The sequence below is a fragment of the Aquila chrysaetos genome, chromosome 11 (genome assembly GCF_900496995.4).
Source record: "Aquila chrysaetos chrysaetos chromosome 11, bAquChr1.4, whole genome shotgun sequence".
In the NCBI taxonomy this organism is placed as follows: domain Eukaryota; kingdom Metazoa; phylum Chordata; class Aves; order Accipitriformes; family Accipitridae; genus Aquila; species Aquila chrysaetos.
The window spans coordinates 23,979-44,582 of record NC_044014.1 but is presented as its reverse complement, the minus strand read 5'-3'; the positions used below and the strand labels follow the sequence as shown (position 1 = coordinate 44,582).

The 20,604-nt window shown below is 42.6% G+C and overlaps 1 protein-coding gene and 1 long non-coding RNA gene across 14 annotated transcripts in view; one reads left to right on the top strand and one right to left on the bottom strand.

Annotated features, from left to right (window-relative positions):
- Positions 1-20,604, top strand: part of ALDH18A1 (aldehyde dehydrogenase 18 family member A1) — a 41,318-nt gene that overhangs the window by 5,008 nt on the left and 15,706 nt on the right. For 6 of the 13 annotated variants that reach the window (XM_030030605.2, XM_030030604.2, XM_041127340.1 and 3 more), the window contains 8 exons: positions 5,937-6,060; positions 10,538-10,761; positions 12,407-12,556; positions 12,647-12,751; positions 14,205-14,363; positions 14,946-15,036; positions 16,641-16,765; positions 20,290-20,434. In XM_030030605.2, coding sequence (XP_029886465.1) covers positions 5,967-6,060; positions 10,538-10,761; positions 12,407-12,556; positions 12,647-12,751; positions 14,205-14,363; positions 14,946-15,036; positions 16,641-16,765; positions 20,290-20,434 — 1,093 coding nt within the window. In that variant the 5' untranslated portion in view covers positions 5,937-5,966. Of the gene's footprint in view, positions 1-2,053; positions 2,171-5,936; positions 6,061-8,458; positions 8,540-10,163; positions 10,186-10,537; positions 10,762-12,406; positions 12,557-12,646; positions 12,752-14,204; positions 14,364-14,945; positions 15,037-16,640; positions 16,766-20,289; positions 20,435-20,604 lie in introns of those variants that run through there. The other 7 variants (XM_030030595.2, XM_030030594.2, XM_030030599.2 and 4 more) reach the window with 7 other exon arrangements.
- LOC121233638 lies at positions 10,771-18,045 on the bottom strand. Its single transcript, XR_005933552.1, has 3 exons — positions 18,034-18,045; positions 15,162-15,171; positions 10,771-11,327 (listed from the first exon to the last, which is right to left on the bottom strand). It is a non-coding gene; the product is annotated as an uncharacterized LOC121233638 (long non-coding RNA).

Here is a 20,604-nt window from a genome sequence, read left to right as displayed (position 1 = left end):
AGACTGTGTTCAGTTTTGGGCCCCTCACTACAAGAAAGGCATTGAGGTGCTGGAGTGTGTCCAGAGAAGGGCAATGAAGCTGGTGAAGGGTCTGGAGACAAGTCTTAGGAGGAGCAGCTGAGGGAACTGGGCCTGTTTAGTCTGGAGAAGAAGCTGAGGGGAGACCTTATCGCTCTCTACAACTACCTGAAAGGAGGTCGTAGCGAGGTGGGGGTTGGTCTCTTCTCCCAAGTAACAAGTGATAGGATGAGAGGAAACGGCCTCAAGTTGCACCAGGGGAGGTTGAGATTGGATATTAGGAAAAATTTCTTCACCAAAAGTGTTGTGAAGCGTTGGAACAGGCTGCCCAGGGAAGCGGTGGAGTCACCATCCCTGGAGGTATTTAAAAGATGCACTTAGGGACATGGTTTAATGGTGGACTTGGCAGTGTTAGGCTTACGGTTGGACTTGATAATCCTGAAGGTCTTTTCCAACCTAAATGATTCTATGAGTCTCTTAGAATCATAGCATCATTTAGGTTGGAAAAGACCTTCAAGATCATCGAGTCCAACCATCATCCATGCCCCCTAAACCATGTTATGGAGTAACACACTTTTTACGTCTACGCACTTTTTGAATACCTCCAGGGATGGTGACTCAACCACTTCCTTGGGCAGCCTATTCCGATGTGTGACAACCCTCAGTAAAGAAATTTTTCCTAATATCTAACCTAAATTTCCCTTGCTGCAACTTGAGGCCATTTCCTCTCGTCCTATCTCCAGCCACCTGACTACAACCCCCCTTTAGCTAGTTGTAGAGAGCAATAAGGTCTCCCCTCAGCCTGCTCTTCTCCAGACTGAACAACCCCAGTTCCCTCAGCCGCTCCTCCTAAGACTTGTGCTCCAGGCCCCTCACCAACTTGGTTGCCCTTCTCTGGACACGCTCCAGCAACTCAACGTCTTTCCTGTAGCAAGGGGCCCAAAACTGAACACAATACTCGAGGTGTGGCCTCACTAGTGCCGAATACAGGGGAAGAATCACCTCCCTGCTCCTGCCGGCCACATGTATGCCAGGATGCCGTTGGCCTTCTTGGCCACCTCAGCACACTGCTGGCTCATATTCAGCCGGCTGTCAACCAGCACGCCCAGGTCTTTCTCTGCCAGGCAGCTTTCCAGCCACTCTTCCCCAAGCCCATAGCGCTGCATGAGGTTGTTGTGACCCAAGTGCAGGACCCAGCACTTGGCCTTGTTGAACCTCATACAATTGGCCTCAGCCCATGGATCCAGCCTGTCCAGATCTCTGTAGAGCCTCCCTACCCTCAAGCAGATCGACCCTGCCTCCCAACTTGGTGTCATCTGCAAACTTGCTGAGGACGCACTCGATCTCCTCGTCCAAATCATTGATAAAGATATTAAACAGAACCGGGCCCAACACCGAGCCCTGGGGAACACCACTTGTGACCCGCTGCCAACTGGATTTCACCCCATTCACCACAACCCTCTGGGCTCGTCCATCCAGCCAGTTTTTCACCCAGTGAAGAGTACACTTGTTTTAATTTAGAAGTGAATGCAAATGCCATGTGGGGGATAGGTGAAGAGCAAAGCCAGGACTCTTGTCCTTGTGGAAGGGTGTGGGCTACAGTGGAGAAAACAAAGGCGGTAAAGGGCCTACAGAGGTAGTAAAACCACTCCCTAAAGTTTGTCTACAGCTCCCTTTCATCTGCTGTCTGCATCAGACTGCAAACACCTGAGAACAGGGAGAATCAAGGTCAAGGGAAGCTGGATGTTGGAGATGGCTAGGCAGCCTGTGCTGCGGGGAGGGCTGTCTGGACTAGTCTGGGACTAGACGGAAAACAGTTGTTAATGCTCCAACCTGTAAAGCCCTGGATTTTGTGCTGCAACGTGGAGTAGAATTACATCATCTGCTGGGACAGCAGGACGGGAAGGTGAGCGTGCTGGTGGGAGGGATGAGGCTGGAGCCGCGGAGGTTACATCAGCCGGCCGTGGTTGTTGGGTGCCTGCGCGCCGCGCTGATGTGGCGCCCGCTGCCGGGAGGCCGGGGATTGGCTGCGGCGGGTCAGCTGGTCTGGCCGCGCCCGCCGCGGCGGGAGCGCGGTCGCGTCGCGGTCCTGGTGCCGCCGCAGGTGCTGCTTCCCGTGGACATCTGTCGCAGCTTCAGCAGGAGGGGTCAGGTACGGAAATCCTGGTGGCTCCAAGTGCTGAGGCAAGGAGTGACGCCTGGAGGTGTCAGTGATAAATGTGCGGCAAGCCATTTGTCTGCCGTTGCGTTTTGTGAAGCTGAACTCGCTGTCTGTGCCTGAGTGGGTTCTGCTGCTTGCTCCCGGTGTGAATCGCTCGGTTCCTCCGCTTGCACTTCCCAGGGCAGGCAGTTGGAGGTACTAGTCCCGTCTCTAGTGCTGGTGCTATACAGCCCTGCTTGTGCTGCTTCGCATACTTATAGACGAGGCATAGCAAAATGGAACAATACTCAACGTCCACAGATGCTATCTTTTGAGGTACCCAGAACAGTTCTGACAGGCCAGTAACAGGGTTTTATTCTGCTGCACAAGGCAGCGTCAATAGATGCAGGCTGCTGCGACCACGCTGTCCTGCTGGAATGGATTCTTGGTAGAAAAGAATTGCATGGTACGTGTTGCTTTGAATTGCCTGTTGTCTGTGTGTATAACTTCTGTAGAACCTGGGCAAAGCTATTTGCAGACTGTTCTAAAGACAATTTATTTGAAGCTTGTTTTTAGTCAGTTCTTCTCAGCTGGCTTCCCTCTGGGAAGGTTTCTTGGTTTTGAGTTTGCATTAAGAACTGCAGATATATTTTTTTTTCCTTACAAAAGTTTTCATTTTAAGGTAACAAAGCTGCTTAAATAACAAAACCCCTGAATGTTACAGAGGACTTATTTGTGTTATGGTGAAGACTTGCTTCATTGAAATTATGTGTATTTCCTTGGAACTTGATTTCTCTCTGCTTAATTGCTTAAGTGTAGTACAGTTTAGCTCTTTCTATAGGAGTTTGTTTTCCAGATTTTTTTTCCCTTGTGGAATGTCCTCACACTTAGTTGAGATATTGGCCTTTATATATAAAACTGTGAAAAAAATTTATTTAGTTTTATTTTATCAACTCACTGCAAATATCTGTGGACATCCCATGGGTCTGCAGCCAACAGACTGAAAAATCAGTGTTATAGATTGTTGTTGTTAAAAGGCACCAGTTTTAGGATTTGAGACCTCTGATTGCTTGGTAAGGTGACTAAGTCTCTTTACACTGATCTGGAGCAGAATCTAAATGTACTGTGTTGTTTAACAACTCTTATGGAGATAATAAATTAATAAAAACTAGCCAATAGTATTGCTTTCTTTGAGTGATAATATAAGGATAACTTTTATTATTTAAAGAGATGATGGGAGAATGATATCTTTAAAAGTCAGGTTTGGAGACTAGTTTGGAAGGAGTAGGTCTTCCTAGTAATGAAAAAAACATAAATTTTTAAGCTGTTGCTAGAGTCTTGGAGAAATACCTGAATAATGCATTTTGCATTTCTTTTTATTGCTCCCTCCCCTCCAAGTAAGGCAGATTTTAAAATTTTTTTAATTATTATTATTATTTTAGTTTTAATTTTTAATTTTTTTTAATTAATTTTTTTAAAATTATGTACCTTTTTTTGGTTTGTTACTGAAGACCAGAACCATTCCAGGCATGGAAATGGGAGTGGAATGGAAAATGAGGATTGAAAGTAACTTTAAATCCTTGATTGAGTAAGAGGAGAGAAAGGAGTTGTTCTGCAGCCTCAGACTAGCCTGAAAGAAAGCTTGTAATTTACAGTATGCCCTGCGCCCTGTCTATGCTTTCTGGCAGTGTCATTCCCATTTCACATATTTTCTTCATGTCTGCTGCTGCTTTAAAATTTCCATTTCTGTCGTCTTGTTAACTTAGTCTCCTTGCCTTTTCTCATAAGCTAGTTGCAAAAATGTGCTATTTCTTTCTAATCTTTTTTCTTCAAAAGATCCACACTGTCTGCCACCTCTCACTGCTCACTGTCTGCTCACTTTTAGCGAAGTTGTCTCTGGTGAAGGGAAGCAGGAGGCAGTCTTCCAGAGTGACAAGGTTGCTCTTAGTTGCAAGCAGCCCTGTAGTGGGAATGTGAAGTGGTTCTCTGGCAGATCAATAGGAGCAACTAAGGACATAACACAGCTTGATCTAGCTAGTATGGGTCTATATTCTAGTGACAGTGCAACACCAGGTGAAGGTTATTACTGTGGTGGGAATCAAAGGCCTGACAGAAGAGGTTGTAACAGGAAATGTCTGGGGGTGAAACTTCAGGTAGAGTGCCTGGTTCTCTTCCCTAAGGGAGCTGGTCTGTGAAGGAAGCTGAAGAGGAACAGGCAGTTCCACTCAGGATAGTTGTGGTGGAATGGGTTCTGGATAAAAGACCTGTTGTTTGCCAGTTCAGGTTGTCAGGAGCTGCTGGACTTGGCCATTCCTCTGAGACAGAACTGAGACCCTGCTGGGAAGATGACGGCTGACAGTAGATGCTAGGGTTGGACTTCAAGGTGGAAGGGTCAGACAGCCAGACATATGAACAGTGGGAATTGTTGTGCCCCCCAGAGGCAGGTGCATGAGGTGCCTGATAAGGGTTCAAAGAGGGAATGTCTAGTTGGTACTGTTCACCTTTAAGCTTGCCCTGTTATGAGAAGAGAGCTTGGACTACTTGCTCAGTTGTATCATCTGCTCTGAGTCCTTTGTCTGCCTCAACCTGGCAGTGGTCACAACTGCCATTTCAGATGAAGTACAGAACTGGAGGGATGTTGAAGATTAATATTGTTAAAAAGCCATGCTATGTAATCTTTACTAGACAAAACAGGAGAGCCATTATCTGCTGGTGGCTGCCTTGTCTTATGTAGAGGTGTATATTTTGGTAAGGATTATAATGAGGTATAATAACAATACACTGGTGTGGGGTAATGAAGCAACTTGAAGTGTTCATGTACATGTATGCCAGAACTGCCAGGTGCTATAACTGTCATGGTATTTGTAATAGCAGTCTTCCAATGCAGTTACTATGAGCTCTCCTTGTCCTCTCTTCAGTACCTTCTCCCTACCACAGCTTGTGCAATGTTGTTTGCTCTATTCCAATGGTGCAGAGGGATGGATTGAAAGCAAGTAAAGGAAGCAAAATTTTGTAGAAGGGGAAGGAGGGGTTTCATGGCTTAGGCGCTGTCTGGGAGAACTGGATTCTTGTTAATCTCCTTTGTTTCCTTTGTGATACTAGATGCATTACTTCAACTAGATCTGTCCTAGGAAATGGCTAATTGTGTATCCCTTGTTTGCTGGGTGCTTGCTTTAGTGGATTTTGACTTGCAAGAATCCTGAGTGTTTACAAGTTCAGTCAAGGGAAACTAGTGCTGAATACCTTTGAAATTGTTGCCTTACTTGTAATCATGGTTAACATTTTGTCATTTGGTAGTGCTCAGGGAAAAGTGAGTCAGCATATTTTCTATATTGAGTAGGGCTGAGATTCATAAGTATAGTAGATGCTCTGTTGTGGGGTGTACAGAGAAGTCTGTATGATACAACCTCTCTATATTTATTTATTTTTTTTTCTTCCAGGCTTCCCTGTGGACAAAGTTAGGACTCTTCTCCATTGTAGATACACCCACTAATAATGTTTTCCCTTCTTGGGGAACCACATTTTGTTCTTGATCTTTAATAATGATCTTCTGCCAGCAGGCAGGGAACAGGGGCCTTCAGTTCTTCTAAGTCACAGTCTGAGAATTCTGCAAAATGGAGAGACTGGACTGTCTGTCTCTTGCACAAGGAAATTGCGTTAAGACTGTACAGGACAAAGAGGAGTTGGGGTGGGGGGCTGGTTGAGGAGAGAGATACAGATGGAAATTCACTGATATTTAACCAGTTTTCCACCTTCCTCCCTTCCTTTTAACTTACAGATATCCTTGATTTGCAGAAGGCATCTCAAAATGTTGTGTCGAGCTGCTCTGAGCCCCCTTGTCCGTTCCCCTGGATGGTGCTTTGTGTTATCGCCACATGCCATCGCAGCCATTTCCCGTTTATGTATGTATGAGAGAAAGCACACATTTCTAATAATGTTGGTCAGTATGTGTCTGGGCATGCCTATACTCTTTCCTATGTTGAAAGGAAAATCACCTCATTAACATCATTCAAAACTTGCAACCTCTGGAGTGCTCTACTTTCTTAAATTTACTTTCTCCCTTAACTCAATAATATTCACCTGGTGTCTGAGGGGGCTATTTTTCATTCTGACGTGCATTTCAAGCAAAAAAATATCAGTTGTGAAAGTACTGCTACTGTAAAAGTTCTTTATTTCAACCTCATGCATTCCTGGAAAACAAGATCTGTTTATGTCTGCTCCCCCATTTGCGTTTTCAACCCACGGATGTCTTGAGTAAAACAAGGTGTGAAGCTCAAATTTATTCAGATTAGATAAAAGTGGAAAGATGCTTGCAGGAAACCTGAGTGTAAATACATCAGTGCCCTGTAAATAGTTGTTCCCTGAAAACCTAACTTGAGAGAACCATTCACTGTCTATTTGATTAGTGGTCTGAAATAGAGAAGGCAAGGACAGATAGACTGTATTAGATCAAGAGATTAACTGTTTACTGTTGCATGCAAGATTAATTTCCCATTGGTCTGTGTGTTAACAGTTCTCTTTTGTTGATATTTATATGAATTAATAAATGTTGAGATCTTTAAAATGCTAAACTTGTTTTTTCTGAGCTATAGTTCTGTTGACTTCTGCATTTGTAGTATTTCTAAATATTCCGTGTTTTCCGAAGTCAGTAAACTACTCAGTTAACACTGAAAATTATTCCTTAGTATTGACAGTAGTCAGTATCCAGTATTGGAACAACTCTGGTTACTTCATCAGTTGCATTCTAAAGCTGAATTGAGCATTTATCACAGTTTTCTTTTGTTGTCCACTGTTTCTGTCGTGATCCTGTTCAGCTTGTCTATTTTGAAATTCTGCTTCTTTACTCCCGAGAAGCAAGCCTCGTGCAGGTTTCATAAAAGGATCTGCAGTGCCAAATACTAAAGTCTTTTTCATATGTTTCTCCTTCTTTATTAAGGAAGTGAAACTGTTGACAAGGTACTGGATATAAAAACTGGAATGCCTAGAAACCTATTTGTCCAAAAAGTTGACTGGATGGCTATATCAGTTTCTTCCTAATTGCATATGAAGCAAGTTAATGGGCTTGCATCACCAGAAGTGTTTTGCATATGTAACGTGGGAGCTGACTTCACATCTTAGTCCAGTCTAAAATGACTAAAAAAGATAGGTTTATGCAGTCATAGAGCAAGGTTAGCAATTAGGGCTTTAGCAGAGATGAATGAAATTCTCTGCGTGTCCTAGAACCATTGTCATCTTCCATGTTTTTCTGAAAAAATAAGTGGTTTCTTTTCAAATACTGGTTATCCCTCAACAGCTGCCTTCTTGGAACCTTCTAAACCCTGAAGCTTTAGCCAAGAGAATTGGAAACAATTTGGTTTTACTCCTTTCTGGTCATACTGTGTGGGATAGGCAAATACTATATAGTCATGTATAATGCTGGAAAGAACAGTTAAATTGGAATCCTTCACCTGTTCTTTCGTATGTATTTTAGGCTTTATTTACATTCACAAGTATTCCCTCATGAAAATGAAGGCCAAATGAAACTCATCGCTAAATTCCATTTTCTAATTTTATATGCGTGACATGTTAGTGCAGCTCTCAGTTAAGATTAATCATTTAAGCTTCTTCTGCGTGTCTGATGAACAAAAGATTTACTTATTTAAAACATTGTTAAAGGACAAGTTTCTCTTTTTTATGTTCATTTCTGTCTTTCTCCAGCAGAATTAACACCCAGAATAGTCACTTTAGGTTATAAATGAATCTATTTTGTATTATGGAGCATCAAAATTAGAGAGACTGAACAGATTAAATAAAATCATGTAACTCTGACCATGGCATAGGATTCAGTTTACTGATTTGTAAAGAAGCCTCTGCATCTTCAGATGAGATATTGGTTAGGATTGACTAGAATAGAATAGTTCAGTTGGAAGGGCCCTACAGTGATCATCTAGTCCAACTGCCTGACCACTTCAGCGCTGACCAAAAGTTAAAGCATGTTATTAAGGGCATTGTCGAAATGCCTCTTAAGCCCTGACAGGCATGGGGCATCGGCCACCTCTCGAGGAAGCCTGTTGCCGTGTTTGAACACCCTCTTGGTAAAGAAATGCGTCCTGATGTCCAGTCTGAACCTCCCCTGATGCAGCTTTGAACCAGTCCCATGTGTCCTGTCCCTGGACGCCAGGGAGGAGAGATCAGCACCTCCCTCTCCATGTCCACTCCTCAGGAAGCTGTGCCCCTCAGCCTCCTTCTCTCCGAACGAGACAAACCCTGAGCCCTCAGCTGCTCCTCAGAGGACGTGCCTTCCAGTCCCTTCACCAGCTTGGTTGCCCTCCTCTGGGTGCATTCAAGGACCAAAACGTCCTTCTTAAATTGAGGGGCCCAGCACTGCACACAGTATTCCAGGTGAGGCCACACCAACAATAAACACATCGGGTTAATCCCCTCTTTTGACCGGCTGCTCATGCTGTGTTTGGTGCCCCCCAGAATGCAGTTTGCCCTCTTGGCTGCCAGGGCACACTGCTGACTCACATTGAGCCTGCTGTTGACCAGCACCCCCAGATCCCTTTCTGCAGGGCTGCTCGCCAGCCACTCCTCTCCCAATTTATACTTGTGTCCAGCGTTACTCTGTCCCCGGTGCAGAACCCGGCATTTGGACTTGTTAAACTTCATGCCATTGATGATTGCCCAATGCTCCAATCTATACATCCCTCCACAAGGCCTCTTGTCCTTTGAGAGAGTCAACAGCACCTCCCAGTTTAGTATCATCTGCAAACTTGCTAATGGTGCAGTCAACTCCTGCATCCAGATCATTGATAAAAATGTTGAACAGCACTGGCCCTAGGATTGAGCCCTGAGGAACACCGCTGCTTACTGGTCCCCAGCCAGATACAGCCCCATTCACTACAACCCTTTGAGCCCTGTCTTCCAGTGAGTTCTTCACCCAGCACACCGTGAACCTGCTTATCTCACAGCTGGACAACTTGTCCAGAAGGATGCTGTGAGGAACAGTATCAAAAGCCTCACTAAAATCCAGAAAAACTACATCCACCATCTTCCCTGCATTCAGTGGGCAGGTGACCTTATCATAGGGTATCAAATTAGTTAAACAGGACTTTCCCTTTGTGAACCCATGTTGACTATGCCTGATGATTGCATTGTTCTTTATATGCCTTTCAGTAGCATCCAGTATGATCTTCTCCATAACTTTTCCATGAATGTGTGCCATCTTTTGACTAAGTTGCACTTTTGGTTCCAGAGTGTAGTGTCAGTAGCCACTTTTTCAGTAATTATATCAGAAGTGTTCTCCATCTTTTTTGCTACACTGGTATTTTTGAGACTGTCTAAAAGTTGACATGGTTTAATACAGTTTCTTAATAGCAGTACAAGAAGAGCTAGATGGAGGATAAGGAAATGTGGTTTCAAATTCTTTTCAAGTAATATGGCTTATCCATATTATGTTAATTATCCAGTTGACACACTTGGACTGCATGTATTCTTATCTGCATGACTCCTTCAGACGCAATTCACTGTGGCTCTGCAATACTTCATGTGAAGTACGTTGGAAGTGCTTTCTGTCTGCCTTCATTTCTTCAGCTTAACTTTGGGACTTTATGTCTTTGGGTCCACCTCTTTGTCAATTAGAAAGGATCCAGACTGTTTCTTGTGATTGTACCTTAATAGTCGCTCTCCTCTTTAATCTGCTGTGCTGATAGTGGTCTTGCTGACCTTTGCAGGCATTTTGAAAAGAAGGATTTTGCTGGCAAGTGTTCCCTAGCTCATTGACTTGGGCAAAGTGCCAGCCTTACGTATCTTGTGTCTTACCTGTGTAATGCTGTGACTGTCTCTTCTCCCTCCAATGCCTATTTATCCTGTAGGAAGGTAACTTCCAGTTTGTATATCCATCATCCCCCTTCTGCTGCCCCTAGTTGAGCAACGTGCAAAAATACCTGACCTAGAGATGTTGTAAAAGCTGTGTTTCTTTTCTTCCCTAAGAGTCAAGCTTTCTGTGCTACTACAGATGGGAAAACTCTCTAGCTGTATCTAATGAGGTGAGGCAAAGGAGATTGTTTTTAAAGCTAGTACTTTTACTTCTGATGTGAGCTGTATGGGCTTTTTACAGTGTCCTTCAGTTTGGTCTTCTAGATTCCCAGAGTCAAAGCTCTGTTACACATGGGATATTGCCTTATATACCTTAGGGACGGTTAGAGCTGCTCAGATATTATTGGTTCTCACTTTATTTTGGTGACTTGAAAGCTAGCTCCTCGTTCCTAGTCACTGAGAAGTGTGTATTGTGAGCTTTAGCCTTGGAAAGGGAGGAAATGTTACATGACTTCAAGGGCTTAAAGTCTGAATGAAACGCTTAAAACTGCATTTTTTTTTTCTTTCTTTCTTTAACCACAGATCTCCCTTATCATAACCAAAGGTTAAGGAATGAATCCATCCGTTGTTGGAGCAACATCCCATTTATCACTATGCCACTCAGCCGTGCACATGGAAAATCATTTGCACACCGCAGTGAGCTGAAGCATGCAAAGCGGATTGTAGTGAAGCTGGGTAGTGCTGTTGTGACTCGAGGGGATGAGTGTGGCTTGGCCCTTGGGAGGCTGGCATCTATTGTAGAGCAGGTAATTCTGTGACTGAAGTGGAATGTTTGTTTTAACTTCAGATACTTGGGGATTGTTGGATGGCACAGAAAATTGTAGGAAAAACGCAAAAAACAGTGATGGCCGTTTAAAGCAATGTGTTGGCCTTTCCCTTTTTCATTCCCCTGTGCTGTGGTGGCATAAACCATGTAACTCTGTAAATAGGTGTTTAAAGGTGTGGTGAGTTAACCTTGACCAGCAGCTAAGCACCCATACAGATGCTTGTTTGCTCCCCCACCTCTGCCCCACCACCAGTCGGATTGGGAAGAAAATAGGAAGAGCAAAAGTAAGAAAACCTAGGGGTTGAAATAAAGACAGTTTAATAACTGAAGGAAAGGGGAAAAGAAATAAATGATGCTAAGGCAATCACTCACTACCTCTCACAAGCAGACCAATGCCCAGCTAGTCCCCGAGTGATGGCCACCTTGGAAGACAACCCCCTGCCCTTTCCTATTCTGCTACCCTGGTTTTATTAACTGAACATGATGTGATATGGTATGGAATGTCCCTTTGGCCAGTTCACATCAGCTGTCCCAAATGTGTCCTCTCTGAACTTCTTGCCCAGCCTCTAGCCTACGTGCTGTGATGGGACATAGTGGGAAAAAGATAGTGTTGATGCTGTGCAAGTGCTGCTCAGCATGGGAAAAAGGGAACGCTTTGATGCTGTGCAAGCACTATGTAGCAATAGGCAAAACACCGGCATGTTATCAACACTGTTTTAGTCCTGAAATCCAAAACACAGCACTATATAGGCCCTTATGAAGAAAGTTAACTCCCATCTTGGCCAGACCCAGTATAGAGGGTGAGATTTTTATGCAATAGCTAAGACGTGACTGGGGCATTAGTTGGACCTAGTGGGAAGGTGGCACTGAAGTTTGTGAAGTCTGCAGAAAGAGTAGATCCTTCTTGATTGCCTGAGCATTTGCAGATTTCCTCCAGGAGAAAGCTTGAGACCTCATTACTTCTAGGAAAAACTGATGGGATCAGCTCATGAATTGGTTCTTCAAAATGAAATTATGACTTTTGGGGGGGACTGGACATGTCTTCTCTGGGAAGTAAAGTTAACATAATAAATTAAATTCATGTAAGACATCTAGCTTTAGAGCTTTGAAAGAAATCTGGCCAGATGCATGTAAGGAAGAAGTAATTAAAAGCTGTATTATCAGAGTTAGCTTCTTCACTTCTAGAGTTCAGTTACTGTATAATGGCAGTTTTGGGAATGGATGGCAAATAAGACGGTTGGGGGAAGGTCCAGCTGCTACTCTACAACTTTTTCATATCTTATCTTTCCTTATCTGTAGCAATGGAGGTGGAGGGGCGAGGGGTATAGAAATGTTACCATGTAATATGTATTGTGAAAATTCAAGCATGACTCTCATAAAAACTAGTATTGTGAAAAGAAAGTTTAGCAGAAGCTATAGATTGCATGCAGTCCTTTGCATAGCTCCTAAGTGGCTAGGCAGGTGTGCAGGAGTATCTTAGAGGGTGGTTGCCTTGCTTTCTGCATCCGTGGATAAAGCAAAACACTTGTGTCAGCAAGAACTGGTGAGCATGTTATAACAGCCAGAACTGTCATGCTAGCAGTGATAATACTCCAGGCCCTATTTCTTACGTTCTGTACTTACAGGTGTCAATGCTGCAAAATCAGGGCCGAGAGATGATGATTGTAACCAGTGGTGCTGTAGCTTTTGGAAAGCAACGGTTGCGTCATGAGATCTTGCTTTCTCAGAGTGTGAGGCAAGCGCTTCATTCAGGCCAGAGTCAGCTAAAAGATATGGTGAGTGACTGGCGGCATTCCTGCTTTTCCTTGAATGTTGGGTGGTACCTGCTCAAGTCATTGCCTGACAGCAGTTCTTTATCTTTGTAGGCTATTCCAGTCTTGGAGGCCCGAGCCTGTGCAGCAGCTGGCCAGAGTGGACTAATGGCTCTGTATGAGGCCATGTTTACACAGTACAGCATCTGTGCGGCTCAAGTAAGATATTCCTTCTTTCCTAGACTGACTTGCTACTTCAGTCAGTGATGGAATTGTTCTCGGATTTTTTCCGTGTTTTATACGCTGCTATTTTTACTGTAGTCTTGTATTTCTATTGCCATCCTACATTTGTGGCTTATTATTCTAGCATAAATGGTAGCTTATACAGGAGTGCCTTGCTAAGTATTTCTGAAATGGAATTATCTATTGTCAAGGTGAAGCAAATAGGCTTTTTCTTTTTAGAATTGGTGTGTGCCCTGCTCTTATGTACAGCGGGGAGGGGGGGGGGGTCTATTAAGGTCTATTCACAAAAGACAAAGTTGGTGATCCAAAGTGAGGGTTTAAAAATCACAAGTGACTGAACTGCCACACATTCTGTAAAGCTGACAGAAGTGCAGATCCACACTTAGAACTTGCTGTCCATCTGCTCTTCAAACCTTTCTAACTTGTGGGTGGTGTTATCCCTAGCCTGCGTCTTCTACCTATAACCTATACTGAATGCTGCAACTGTATTAATTGAACTACTCTTAAACAGGCTTTGCTTATCTTAAATACTCTGAGAATACAGAATTGCATCAACTGTAAGTCCTTATTTGTTTAGACACTTTTAATTAATTTAGGAGCCTAGTATGAAGTCTTGCTTGGAGGAACTTCTTCCTGTAACACAGTATAGCTGATATCACTAAAATGTTTACAGTATAGCTAACAGTCGCTGTAGGTTGCACTGGATTATAATCTTGTTCAAGTCGGTAGACAACTATCATTCCTTCGATTTAAAAGAATTAATTGCCCATGCCAAAAAAGTCAGTGTACACATTGATTCCAAGTGCTATTGTAACATTTGTGTGGTGGAGTTGTTTGCTTAGTTCTCAAATGTCCAGTTGCAGAGTAAAAATGAAAAAAAAAGTCTCTTCAGAGCAGAAGTTGAGGTTTTTTTGTCTTAAAATACCAAAAAGAAAGGGTGATGTCTGCATGCAGGAGGCTTTAAGACCAAGATTCTTTCAGAAAAGCAAGTGAGTTCTAGAGCTGAAGAGAAGTCTTGAGGCAAAGCATCCCTCCTGCTTGCGGCAGTAGAAACATTACACTGGGAAGGAAAACAGGAAAAGCAGTGTCTTGAGTAATCTTACAAATTGTTTAGGGTCTTAGTAGTTATCATCAGCGTCTATGTTCTGCTTATGTTTTTTTAAATAAGTTGATTCTTGGAGCCTGTGATCTGTCGGCTTGAGAAAGGCCCTTATAGGCTCCAGTGGAAGTTAAGGCATATAAACCTGAAAATGTTGTGCAAAGAGTGTTTCTCACTTGTATTCTTTATCCTTTAAACATGGCTTATGTTTCTTTAGTGACCCAAAGGGTACGGCTGATCTGTTATGATATGTTAATACATACGTTTATGATGTTGTTCTCAGGAAAAGCGGTAGGCTAAGTATATATTAATTTATTTTCCTCCTTTTAGATTTTAGTCACCAACCTGGATTTCCATGATGAACAGAAGCGTCGGAACTTAAATGGAACATTGCATGAGCTTCTAAGAATGAATATTGTCCCTATAATTAACACTAATGATGCTGTTGTTCCACCTCCAGAGCCGAATAGTGATCTGCAGGGGGTAAATGTGGGTAAAGTATTGCAAGGGGGTGAATCCTGCTTGTAGATGGTACAGCAGTAATGTGTACTTCACTAATGCCGTAACTGGGGACCTCTAAGCCTGCAGCAGGGAAACAAACATACAAAATTAGTAATGTGGACAGAGGGTACTGGAAGACTATGCTGACCTGTCTGCTTCTGGCATGATACAGTGCTGTGGGGTGAAAGCAGGGCAGATGATGTCTGCTCTGCCAAAAGCAAGCATGCCCAGTTTGGTTTTCACTGAACAGCTGAAGTTGGAAGGGACTTCTGCAAGTCACGTAGTCCAGCACCCCCGCTTAAAGCAGGGTCTGTTAGTACCTGTTGTCCTGTCACTGGGCACCAAGGTGGAGAATGCAGGTACTGATCACACTGCTTGTCATGTCGGTACCGCTTTACTGCACTCCAAAAGCGTATGTACTTTCACACAAAGATCACCTTCTAAGTTTCCAATGGGTGTGAACAAAGTAGCTCAGAAAGACTTGGTAGTGCTGAGGTAACTTGCTTTTGTATGTTGGAGCCAAATATTTCCTAGTTCCTCCAGTGCTGCTGATATGCATGTGCATTGCAGGTGATTAGTGTGAAGGATAACGACAGTCTGGCAGCACGACTGGCTGTGGAAATGAAAACTGATCTCCTGATTGTTCTCTCAGATGTAGAAGGTTTGTGAGTCATTTCTTTACTTTCTTCTTCTATTGAAGTACATCAGATAGTCAAACCAACCTATGTATTTGGGTTTTGCTGATCTCTTCAGTTCATATCTTTTACAGGGACAATTACAATGTACCCCATAACTCCTTAAGGCATATATCCAATGCTGATGCTGTTGCATAAGCCAAACGGTGTCTGCCACACTGTTGAATCTGGGTGGGTGAGAATGCATGTGAAGTTGAGACTTGTTCCAGAACGCAGAATACGATATGTACTATGGTACTTCTGCTAGCTTCACAGAATTGTATGATATAGTCATGAGTAATATGCAGGATAAAGGCTGTGTGTTTAGAATCAGGAGTATAAGCCACATACTATTCTACAATAGTTTGTTTCTTCTGGCAGGAGGTTCTGTCTTTCAGTGAGTTATGGTTACGTTACAAGTCCTGGTCATTGCCTTCCAGATACTTGGAACTTACTAGCTTTTTCTGTCTCTCAGACATCTGGCTTACGCTGCTTTACTCTTCTAAGCTGTGCTGCTGTGACATAAGTCTGTCACCGATGGATGTTGAAGCTCCTTTTCTAGAGAGAGGAGGGTAGTGGATCCAGTTTCAGATCAGTGCAGTCCGCATAACCCAAGTCACATAGCCTTTTCATCTTCTCCAGATGGGTTTCTTTCAGTGGATCCTGGACTTTGGGACATATTGTAGGCCGTGAGGAGGAAGGAGGTGCCTTTCCATAGACACAGTTTCTTTTAGCAGATTCAGCTGGATTTCATGGCTGATTCTAACTGAAATGACTGTCTGAGAACAACTCATAAAAGCGATAGTCAAAACAAGTTGTAAAAAAAAAATTAACACCCAACACCCTCATCCTCCAAGCTTATTCATTCAATGTGACATCTTGTTTATGGAATGATGCATGTCTTCTCCTGTCAAGGAAGGACACAAATAGTCTGCACTTGTGCCCTCTAATTTGTAATGCCAGTATTTGTTCATATAGAATTTCTGGGAAGTCTGGTAGAGTTTAGGTTTAACATCTTAGGTAAACCAAAGTGTCATTCAACTCCAAACATAGTTACATAAAATTACTAGATTTTTAAAAAAATTAGTAAGAGTGTATCTCTGTAGTGTTGTGTTCCTTCTTAGCAGAATTTGTTAGTTACCCTTTTTATGTATTTCTGAATTGCCCAGTTCATCACTGTACAACCCAGTATTCAAGAATATCATCTGAGATTTTGGTGAGGAGGACTGTCCTTTGTCTGTTCAGTTGTGGGCTTGTATATGTAAGCCCTGATTTTGAATGTATAAAAGCTGTAAACTGTCTCTGTAACCTCAACCAAATGTCTCTACCTCCCAGCTTGCATGCCGCTATTCAGCATGCGGGTTTTCAGTTTCTTATTCATTATGCTTTTGGTAAAGCTATGCTTCTTGAGTCTGCCTGTTAAGTGTTTCATGCTTTCAGTCCCACAAAAAGCAGGGTTTGGTGAAAGTTTTCAATGCTGTAAAGTGGAATACAGCTTTTCAGCCTCATGGATTTTTTTTTTTCTTTTTTCATGGGTGAACTTTGGAGATGAGGGTATATAACACTAACAGATTTTTATTATTTATTTCAGGACTCTTTGACAGCCCTCCAGGATCTGATGATGCAAAGCTCATTGACATATTCTACCCAGGAGACCAGCAGTCTGTAACATTTGGAACCAAATCCCGAGTGGGAATGGGAGGCATGGAAGCCAAGGTAGAAATACGGAACATTGGTTTTGTTATTGGGAAGGAAAGGGAGATGTGGAAAGGGAGATAGACGAGGTGATTGTGCAGGTGTTCAGATGGATCTTGACAGGCTACAGAAATGGGCAGACAGGAACCTTACCGATTTCAATTACGGGAAATGCCGAGCCCTACACCTAGGAAGGAACAACTCCATTCACTGGTATGGGCTGGGGAGTTGACTGGCTGGAAAGCAGGTTCACTGAAAACGATGTAGGGGGTCCTGGGAGACACAAAGTGGAATGTGAGCTAGGAATATGCCCTTTGGGCAAAGCAAGCCAACAGCATCCTAGGTTGCATTAGAAAGAACATAGCCAGCAGGTCAAGAGAAATGTTTATTTCTGTCTACTCAGCACTAGTAAGACCACATCTGTAGAGTTGTGTCTGGTTCTGGACACCGCAATACAAGAAGGACATGGCGTACTACAGTGAATCCAACAGAGAGCCATGAATATGATTAAAGGGTCGGAACATCTGTCACACTATGAGAGGCTGAGAGCTTAGGACCGTTTACCCCAGGGAAGAGAAGGTTTGTGTATAAATACCTGAAGGGAGGGTGTAGAGAAGACAGAGCCAGACTCCTCTCAGTGGTATTCAGGGAACAGATAAGAGGCAATGGGCACAGACTGAAATACAAGAAATTAAACTGAAATGTAAGAATTTTGCGGTGAGGTTGCTGAAGCACTGGAGCAGGTTGCTGAGAGAGCTTGTGGAATCTCAAATGTTTGGAGACGTTCAAAACCTGACTGCATGGTATCTTGAGTAACTTCCTCTAGTTGACCCTGCTTTGAGCAGGTGGTTAGACTATATGATCTCCAGAGATCCTTTCCAGCATCAGTTATTCTGTGAGTGCCCTGGAACGGTGTATGCGTTCGTTCAGCTTCTCTCTTCAATCCGTGTGAATTGAAAAGACCAACTAATGAATTACATTCCAGTAGTTTGTAAAATGTGACATTTGGAACTGTACTAAGTTGGTGTTTTAAATTAAAACAAGAGTCGGTCCCCACTTCTTTCTTATGTGATAATCCAAAGACGTTGGGAATCCCTGTCACTTGAATCTGATATGATACCTCTGTCTCCTGAGTTTGTACATGTGCTGTTTGCTTCTGAAGGATATATTGGTGGAGGCAAAGGTACTGTAGTTCTTGAGTACAAGATAGTAGGGGTAGGAGGGCCAATGGTTTTTAGTGCTGTGTACATTCAGATGCCCTCAGTATTCATTGCTGTGAGTGCATAAACATGGGTGTGGTGTGAGACTTCAGCATGTCTCTCATGATGCTGGGATATGCACTACGGCAGTACTAGTTGATGTGGGTTTCCTAAGGACACCTCTGGAAGGTTATTTGTAAGAACTGAAGTAGATTTTGACTAAGCAGGGAAAGACCAAAGTGAAATTCTTCACCAGTTATCTTATATTTCCTTTTCTGAAGATTCAGGTAAGGCATACTTCAGTATCAGAGCATGGACTGGAAGGTGGCAAAAGGAGGAGGAGTTTGAGTGTTCTGTTTGTAACTATGGGATGTATAGAGCTCATGTAGCAACAGCTTTCCCTTGATCTGGCTTCTGAAATAGTTTAAATGATTCCAGGTATTGAAGGGAAAGCTGCCAAGGTCAGAAAGTACTTGTATTGTAAAAATAATAATAACCTGTTAGAGGTATTTGGTATCTTTAAATCTGAGTCGCATAGAGGCAAATCTCAATGCTGCTGTTGTAACAAAAATTTGTTGCAGTTGAGAATTGGGTGATATTTCTGGAAAACTGTAACATCAATAATAGAATAAACAGATCATAGCTCAAAGTACAAATCTTGATTATCAGCATGAAATGTGAGCAGAAATGGAGCAGTCGATGGTCTTGTGGTAGTCGAATTTGATGTGATAGTCATATCCGACAGGTGGCATCTCCTGGTGAATATGGAGTAATACCTAATTGTAGAACCATATTAGGAAAGTGTAGAAGTGAGGAAGCAGAGAAGCTTTTGCAGTAAAATAAATGACATGTAATTAAATATAGTGGTGGGATAATGATGCCCATACCTTGATCGGGAAAAGAAACTAAGGAGACCACAGGCAGTACCTCTTCAGCAGGTAACATCTGGGATTTGGGTTTGTGTTTTTGTATTTTGGCATGAACCAGTGAAATGTTGGAGGCGGGGAGATCTTAGGGAAATCATGTTGTGATGCCTTAAAGAATGGCTCAGGTGTGTGGATAGAGGCTAATCTTAGGACTAATCAATACATGGGGATTTCAAAGGACCCTTACTAATAAGGTAATCCTGCTGTAAACTTAACATTCTGTAGAAGGACTAAGCAAACTTCAGTATGCCAACACTGACATTCAGAAAGAGAGCTCATGTTGTCCTTCATGTTAGGGCAATGCCTACAAAGATACTGCCCCTAAATTTCATAGAGCTCATGTTGATCATGATGCCTGCCTCCCCACCAACCCTCCATGACAGCCTTTAGCACACAGGTGATCTGCTAATATCATTGATTTCAGTTTCCATCTGTCTGTGAACATCAGATTGTTCTTGTTTCAGACTTCCTTCTTATCTCAGATCTTATGCGTGTTGCTTCTATACATTGCTTAGTATGCTGCAGTCCTGACATTTGAAGATGACTCCTAAATGCTATACTTACAGAATCTTCCTCCAAAATAACAACAAAAAGGGTGAAGAATGTCAAATAAAAAGCATATAATTCAAAACCGAAGAAGTGCAAAGTCTTCAAATGGAGCCTAGTGAAAGAAACAACTATTAAGATAATGGGCATACATCCAAGCAAAAAGTAGAAGCAAATAAATAAAAATTACAATGAGAACATGAACAGGAAATGTGAACAAAATAGGTAAAAACTTTGTGTGGAAACCTAAGTTACTCTTCAGCAAACTTTATAGCTTCACCAAAGGGTTATAAACAATGAGAATATCTCTACATCTTAACCAGACCCATGAGGAGTGCTTAGACTCATCAAACTTCAAAGGAGTAATTCAGACAGCTAAAGGTATTGAATAATATTTTAATGTTATATGGTAATGGCTAAGACCTGAGCAAGAACAGTGCTCTGCAGTACATCACATGGTCACTTAAAGGGGATTAATTATTGATGGCTAATCAATGTCAGGGAAAGTGGCAACAGAATCTTTTCAAAAAAGAAAATTGGGTTTCTTCAAACAGTAAGAAGAACTTGCAACATAAGGTAATGGTGAAAAAGAACGTATGACCAAAGTGCCTTTGCAGAAGTCTTGAAAAAAGCAGGCTGTTAGGAAAACTTGAAGTGTGCTCATAAAGTGGCAGCTGGTTAAGGAAGGGAAGGTAAAGCACAAATACCTGATCTCATTCAATGCTACATTATGGAAACTCCTGAAGTGTGTTGAATGCTCTTTGAAAGAATAAGTGATCAATTTGGAGACCAAAGTGGAGCAAGAAGTCTTGTTGAGAGTGGTGGTGTAAGTAACAAGTGAATTTCCTGGAACTGGCTCTATCCTTCGTTGTAGGTGAAAGCAGCTCTGTGGGCCCTCCAAGGAGGCACATCTGTAGTGATTGCAAATGGAACCCACCCAAAGATCTCAGGTCATGTCATCACAGATATTGTGGAAGGGAAAAAAGTTGGAACTTTTTTTTCAGAGGTAAAACCTGCAGGTGAGTACAGAGGTAGTGTATTCATTGAAAGTTGTAGAGATTTCCTGAAAGGTTAGAGTTAAAATTTGGCTAGACCTGTGCAATAACTGGGAAACCATACTCTGCTTGAGAAATGGATTTTGAAAGGTATTTTCTAAAGTACGAATAGAAAATGTTGAATCCTCTGTTCT